The sequence below is a fragment of the Myotis davidii genome, unplaced genomic scaffold (genome assembly GCF_000327345.1).
Source record: "Myotis davidii unplaced genomic scaffold, ASM32734v1 scaffold59, whole genome shotgun sequence".
NCBI classification, from domain to species: Eukaryota; Metazoa; Chordata; class Mammalia; order Chiroptera; family Vespertilionidae; genus Myotis; species Myotis davidii.
The window spans coordinates 7,627,945-7,635,725 of record NW_006293001.1 but is presented as its reverse complement, the minus strand read 5'-3'; the positions used below and the strand labels follow the sequence as shown (position 1 = coordinate 7,635,725).

At 38.4% G+C, this 7,781-nt stretch overlaps 1 protein-coding gene across 1 annotated transcript in view; it reads left to right on the top strand.

Moving 5' to 3' along the window:
• Nucleotides 1-6,831, top strand: part of STK39 (serine/threonine kinase 39) — a 207,842-nt gene extending 201,011 nt beyond the window's left edge. Inside the window, exon 17 of the mRNA XM_006766522.2 lies at nt 5,309-6,831. Within this exon, the coding sequence (XP_006766585.1) occupies nt 5,309-5,383 (75 nt within the window). The 3' untranslated portion in view covers nt 5,384-6,831. The remainder of the gene's footprint in view (nt 1-5,308) is intronic.
• Nucleotides 6,832-7,781: the final 950 nt, after the last annotated feature.

The window sequence follows — 7,781 nt, the reverse complement described above, 5'->3', positions numbered from 1 at the left end:
AGCTGTCTCCGTGTCATTCCTTCTTCGCCGACTCCGTCCACACCTTTGGGGACCCCTGGACCTGCTGGGGCTGGACCCCAGCAGGTTAACAGTAATATCAAGGAAGAAATTAAAAGATACCTTGAGATAAATGAAAACACAATGACTCCAAATTTATGAAACAAGAAAAATCTCAATATACCCTTCAACCTATAAGGAACTAGAAAAAGAGGAATGGACAAACAGTCTAAGTGAGTGGAAAGAAAGAATTAATAAAGCTCGGAATGGAAGTAAAGGAACTAGAGACCAACAAAATTGATAGACCTTTATTTAGCCAGATTCATCAAGAGAAAAGAGGGAGAGTGCAAATGAAATCAGAAATGAAAGAAGTTATACTATAATTTGAAAATCCTAAAGATTCCACCAACAAGTAGAAGTAATAATGAATCAGGTCAGGTAGCAGTATATAAAACAAATATTCAGAAATTAGTTGCAATTTTATACATTAACAAAATACCAGAGATATTAAAAAGGCAATCCCATTTACAATTGTGTCAAAAACAATACCTAGGAATAAATTTAAGTGAGGTAAAAGACCTATACTCAAAAAACTAAGACATTGAAGAATGAAATTGAATAAGATACAAATAAATAGAAGTACATACCATGTTGTGGATAGGAAGAATTTACATCATCAAAATGTCCATACTACCCAAAGCAACTTCAGGTTTAGTGCAATCCCTATCAAAATCTCAACGGTGTGTTTCACACAACTAGAACAAATAATATTAAAACTTCTATGGAACCACAAAATTCCCCAGCTAGTCAAAGCAATCTTATGCAAGAAAAACAAAGTTGGAGGTATCATGCTACCTGATATAAAACTATTCTACAAGGCGGTCCTAGCATAAAAACAGACACACAGATCAATGGAGCAGAATAGAGAGCCAAGAAATAAACCTACCCTATGTGATCAATTAATCTATGACAAAGGAGGCAAGAATATACAATGGGGAAATGACAGTAAATGGTGTTGGGAAAGCTGGACAGATATATTCAAAAGAATGAAACTGGATCACTTTCTTACACCATATACAAAAATAATATTAAAATGGGTTAAAGATTTAAATGTAAGACTCAAAACCATAAAACTCCTAGAAGAAAACATAGGCAGTAAACTTTTTGACATCTATATGTCTCCTAGGGCAAGGGTTTTTGCATACTGAAGGTAACCATCAACAAAACAAAAAGACAATCTGCTGAATGGAGAAAATATTCGCCAATAATACATTCAATAAGTCAGGAATGTCAAAAATATATAAGTAACTTACACAGCTTAATACTAAGAAAACAAGCTGCTTTCAAAATGGGCAGAGGATATGTTTATTGGGTGACATATGAAAAGATGTTCAACATCATTTATCATCTGGAAATGCAAATCAAAACAATACTGAGCTATCACCTCACACCTGTCAGAATGGCTATCATCAATAAATCAGAAACAAGAATTGGCAAAGATGTCGAGTGAAGGAAACCTTATAGTGCACTGTTGATGGAATTGCCTATTGGTGCAGCCTTTATGGAAAACAGTATGGAGGAGATTCCTCAGACAATTAAACATAGAACTACCATATGACCCAGCAACCTCACGTCTGGGTATTTATCCCAAGAAATCCTAATCACTAATTCTAAAAGATAATTTGCAGCATTATGTACAATAGCTGACATCTAGAAATAACTGAAGTGCTCATTGGTGGAATGGATAAAGAGTGGACATATAGACAGTGGAATATTACCTGGCCATAAAAAAAAAAAAACACAACAGTGAAATCTTGCCATTTATAACAACGTAAATGGACATAAAAGGTATTATGCTAAGTGTATGAAGTCAGACTAAGAAAGACAAATACCATTTGATTTCATTTATGTAAGTAATCTATAAAAACAAAAGCCAACAAAACAGAAACAAAGTCATAGACATGGAATAAATCGATGGTTGCCAGGTTGTAGGGAGCGGGGCGGGGCAGGTAATTGAGAAAGGTAACAGGATTAAGTACAAATTGCCATTTATAAAAATGCCAGTTATAAAAACAGTCGCAGGGAAGGGAATATAGCCAATTATATTTTATAACTCTGAGTGGTGTCAGAGTGGTACTACACTTATTGAAGTCACCACTTTGTAAGTTATATAAATATCTAATCACTATGTTGTACACCTGAAACTAATATAATATCTTATGTCAACTATAATGGAAATTTTCTTAAGGAACCATTCAAAGAGCAAGGGTGACCAATGGATTTCAGTGTAGAAGCATATAGAAAGTTCAATGCTATGGTTTCAGATTCCACATTATAACTAAGCGTTAGAAACTATCACTTGGCCAGTTTTGGTTCTAATAAACAATATCCACAAAGTGTCAAGAAAGGCTATTAAAATACTCTTCCCTTTTTCAACTACAAATTGTTGTGAGCCTGGATTATCTTTATACACTATTCAGGGACAACAGACAATAGATTGAATGCAGAAGCAGGTATGAGAATCCAGCCATCTTCTATTAAGCAAGACATTTAAAAGACTTGCAAAATATAAAGCAATGCCAATCTTCTCAAATTTCTTTTGTTTTTGGTATAAACTGTAGTTATTTATATTAGCTTGAAATGGGTATATTTTATGTTTAATGAATTAGTAAATGAATGTTTTAGAAATTTGTTTTAATTTTTAAGGCAGTATAATGAATATAACCTACATTTAAATGTTTAAAATAAAAATTAAAACAGAAAAATTTAGTATCTATATAATAAAAGCCTAAGCAACCATTATGGCAGAATGACCAAAACGACTGGTCACTATGATGCGCACTGACCACCAGGGGGAAGACGCTCAACGCAGGAGCTACCCCCTGGTGGTCAGTGTGCTCCCACAGGGGGAGCGCCGCTCAGCCACAAGCTGGGCTCACAGCTGGCGAGAGCAGCTGTGGTGGCGGGAGCCTCTCCCACCTCTGTAGCAACGCTAAGCAGCAGCAAGCTGAGCGGTAAGGAGCAAGGGGTCTCAAACTGCAAGAGGGATGTCCAACTGCCGACTTAGGCCTGATCCCCACAGGGAGCTGGCTTAAGCCTGTAGGTGGACATCCCCCGAGGAATCCTGGACTGTGAGAGGGTGCAGGCCTGGCTGTGGGCCTCTCCCTCCCCCCCCCCCCATCCAGTGCACTAATTTCATGCACTGGGCCTCTAGTAAGACTATAAAGAGATCCTGAGACCAAAAGGTTTGAGGGTCTCTGCTTCCTTTTCTCTAGATTTCAGAATCATTTGCATGTTGCCCCCATTAGTGTTTTGCAGGCCACAGTAAGAGAGAGATACGGGCTCTGCTTTGGCTAAAAGAGAATGAGTGTGGTAGAGCATGGAGAAATTTCTGAGTGCCTTGAAGCAGAGCCAAACGACCTGGGCTGTGCCTTTTTGCCAGAAAACAACAGGCCAGTGTAGCTGTAGGAGGCACTGGAGACAGGGATGTGCACCCCTGAAGATTCCCTGTGAGCTGTGCCCTCAGTAACCACTGGCTTGGTCACCCACTCACCTTGTAAATTCCATTACTCTTCACAAAAAGGATTTAATATTTTTCTTTTATTTCTATTCGGTTTAACCAACACTGGATATTTTGTTTTTCATCCTCATCATCTTTACCTCCTGTTATTCACATGATCAAATTCCTGATGTAGCTTTCAGATGCACTGATGTGCTTCACACTCCGCAGTCTGACCTTTGGCACCTGCAGCCATCATCTGTCCTCAGATGTTTGTCAGTTATACAGATTGTCTCTGTCCCCTTTCAGTGGGTTGAGTAAATAACATTGTTTGTTAAATCTGCCTAAACATTCCCTTCTTCTCTCCCGCTACTGCAAACAGTGAGAGTAGAATGAGAAAATTGGTAGGGGGGGGGTGAATATGACAGTATCAGTATAAAAAATGCCCACCAGAAAATCTCAGCTGAAAAGCCTTCTATGCCTGTAGTACTTTGTTAAAAGTGATCAGGGAAGGACTGTTTCTGATCTGCCCCTGGCAATGCAAACAATGAAAACTGTGCTTTACTGAATATCTTATCTGTCAAGTAAAACCAGAGAAATCACTGGATAGGCACAAAGTAAACGTCCTAAATGCTAACTAATGTTCCGACTACCCTTTAGGCTACTGATTTTCTTATGTAAGCATAACTACTCACACTGACTGTTATTTTAAAGGTAATTATTTTAAAATATTCAAGTTATATATTCTAATTAGCTGCTTATGTTAAAGGAAAATGCTGGGGTTGACAAAGGGCTGAGTTTATGTACTGTTTTGTGGAAGCAGTGCTAAGCAGGCTCATTGTGATGTTTGGAAAGGGCTTTTCTGTTTCCCTCATTGCAAACTAATTATTTTGACAATGATTTAGCAAGAATTAGGCCAAGAAAAGGTTTGTATGGTCCTTTGGTAATTTGTTGTCCATTTCTAGGCATTCATCAGATTTTTTTCTCTCCACTTGGTGGTACTTACATAATATTCAATGGGGATTTGAGTGCCGTGTGTGTGTGTGTGTGTGTGTGTGTGTGTGTGAAAGAGAGGGAGGGGACCGGTGAGAAGTTTGATGGGCAATGGCTTATTTCTAGTTCCTTACTTTTCTTCCAGATCCTTATTATTTTTCTTCAAAATCAAAAAGTATTTGGCACACTATAATTTGAGCCAATTTTAGGCAATTAGTATGTCCTAAATTATTAGAAACAAAATCTTTCTGTTATGGGAAAATGACGTATTATGCTCCCTTTTCCTATAAAAATAACTCACTGGGACTTAAATAACAGTTATCTATGAAGAACCATTCCTCTACATGGTGACTACTTTTTTTTCTGGCCAGTTTTACAGAGGAGATGATTTTGGTAATAAACAAGTTATCCCTTGAGTGACTTCCTAGGACTCAGTTCTCTTCTCATTTTCATACTACCCTCTTAAAAAGTATTATTAATGAGCTCTAATTTTGAAAGTATATTTAAAAATCACTGTAGTCGTTGAAAATTGTATGTGGTTTCTTGTCAGTCAGATGGTTCATTGGCAATTCCAAAGCTGAGAGCCTGGGCACAGTGGTATTTTAACTGGGTTATCCATCCCTTCCCGTTTTCCTTATTTGATAGCATGGGGTTTCTTACAGCCCTTAGCACCATAGTCATTCTGGAGTTTGATTCTTCTGGAAGAAGGGGGGACACGTGGCCCCATACTGAACGTGTCTTTTCTTGGTTCTGCCATCATGAACAAGTCTGTAAAAACCAGCACTCAAGGTGTCGGGTTTTTTTGTTTTCCATTTTCAGGCTTCTGGCTGTGATGGATCTGAGATTCCAGACGAAGTGAAGCTGATCGGGTTTGCTCAGTTGAGTGTCAGCTGATATATGTTCCTTGAGGTGCCCTGATCTGTCATGCCTCCCTTACCACACTCCCCCTCAACTTTTCCCTCCCCACGTCCTCCCACCCCCTCACTCCCAGTTCCCAGCAAAATCTGAAGATTGTGAAGAGGCCGGCTTCGACGAAATGGGATAAAAAAGAATTTTTTAAAATTTAACACTCCGAGTTCTGCTTTATTCTCTAGCAAGCCACAGTATAAGAACAAGCAAATGCCACAGCTGCACGACTGTTGCTCATTTTTCCAAAAGCTATTTAATATTCTTAGCAATTAATTCGGATATCCCTTAAGTGAAAAGAATCTGAACTATACTCAGGTGGTCCTATTTATTGGCAACAAAGTGAATTTTTTCTATCAGAAGCTTTCTTCTTTCATTTTTGTTCTTTCTGTTATACTTTAACTGTATATCTGACAATGCTGCCTCTTTTATGTTGTATTTAGAAATTAATATACTTATAAAATTAAGATTTATTAGCCAAACTTGAATTCTAGTTTTAAAACTGACTGTGAATTTTATTTTTCATATATTTATGCATTACACACCTTAGCTAGGAAAAGAAAAGTTTTTGATTATATGCTTCTTGTAGTAAATCTCTTGTTATTTAAACAAGTTTTCAGGTCTATCTTTGGGAGTATTTATAACTTCTGATTTTTGAACTGACTGAACTAAGAACTAGGATGCTTTTTCTTTTGGTTTGTTTGCCTAAAAACCAATCCACAATCGATTGTCTCCTGGGGGAGGGAGGTGCCTTGCAAACTTTCATTGAAGAATGTGCCTGAGGCTGCTTTACTCCAGAATAGCCTCAGATCCAAAACATCCTCCACACACAGTGGCATTTGTAAGTGTTGCTTCATTGGAACATTTAGAAAGCTCTACAAAATGTTGCCATTCTGTTAGATTGCGACTTATGTACCCATCTCTGATCTGTTAAATGTTAGGATTTGTTGGCCCAAATGTGATAAACTTGAAAATACCAGAATCAGAGTTTTACTTGAAATTCTGCAGAACACCCAGATGGAGTAAAACAAACAAAAACAGAAAAGGTTTTGTGCAATGACTAAAAAGGTGAAGTTTCAAGAATAAATATTGTCAACCCAAGTAGCCCTCTGCTGGACTACAATTAATGTAATTGCAAACTTGGGATTTTCAAAATTGGAATCAAAACTTTTAGGGAGATGGGCTCCCGGGATGGTACCATTTGCTCTTTCCTTGCTAACCCTAGATATGGCAGCTCTTTAATGTCCTTTAAAAAGCAAATATATATTACTAAAGAAAACAAAGTTCTTTATAATTGCCTTGTCATAATTGTTAAGGTGTTCTAGAGCCATTTGCATACAATTTAATGTAACATCATTCCATTCTATTGTTTACACAAAGATTACTCAAAGATGACTGCAAAGGTAAAAGGAAAATAAAAGTGTATTGCACAAAGAAACAGTGTCACTTTGTTTTGTTCCTCCTTTAGGAATCATCTGCCTAGTAAAAATTAACTAGAGCAAGCATGTCAAACTCAAAGACTAACACAGGCCAAATAAACAAGGTTTATGTGGGCTGCAAAAAAAAACCCACAAAAACAACAATTTTTATAGAAACGTAGGTTTATTTTGATAGAGACATGCTGAAGACAAAGGGCTAAAATAAACGAGTCATCGTTAACATAAATAATAGAACATTCACACCATTGTATTGGCTGGGCCGCAAAAATACTCGTTGTGGGCTGCCTGCGGTCTGTGAGTGTGACATGCTTGAACTAGAGAAAAGTGTTCTGAAGGAAGAATAAGGCATCCATCCAATCAGAATCAGATTTGACAAATAAATGTGCCTGAGGAGAAAATGAAAAATAAACATTCACACTTCATGCTGGCTGCCTCTGAATTAGAACCATAGGGGCTAAGAAGGTAGGATGATGACATAGGAAGACTCCAAACTCATCTCCTCCAACAAACATATAAAATCTATATCTACAGACACAGCAGTTCCCCCAGAAAAAGAACTAAGGACCAACTGAACAGCTTCTGCACACAGGAATGGGTAAGAGAGATGTGAACCTCCCTGCCCCCAAACAAACTGATCTGCAGTAAGGAAAGGTCACGGAGAGGCCTGAGTACAGACTCACACACCCTGGGACACAGCAGAACGTGGTTTAAAGGGCACCTAAACAACAGGAGAAAGAACGCCATTCACTAACCAAAAAGCATCTGCCAAACAGGAGGGGAACTGAGGGAACTCTGCTTTGTCAGAGGCACCAAAAAGTGCCATTTGTTGCACTTCCCCTCCACCTTGGCTGCTTGAGCAGGAGCATAATCCAGGTGCCCTAACCAGCTGGCCAAGGTTATCTCCGTGTGCGCCAGGCCCACTCACCAGCCCCTGCAGCACACACCTG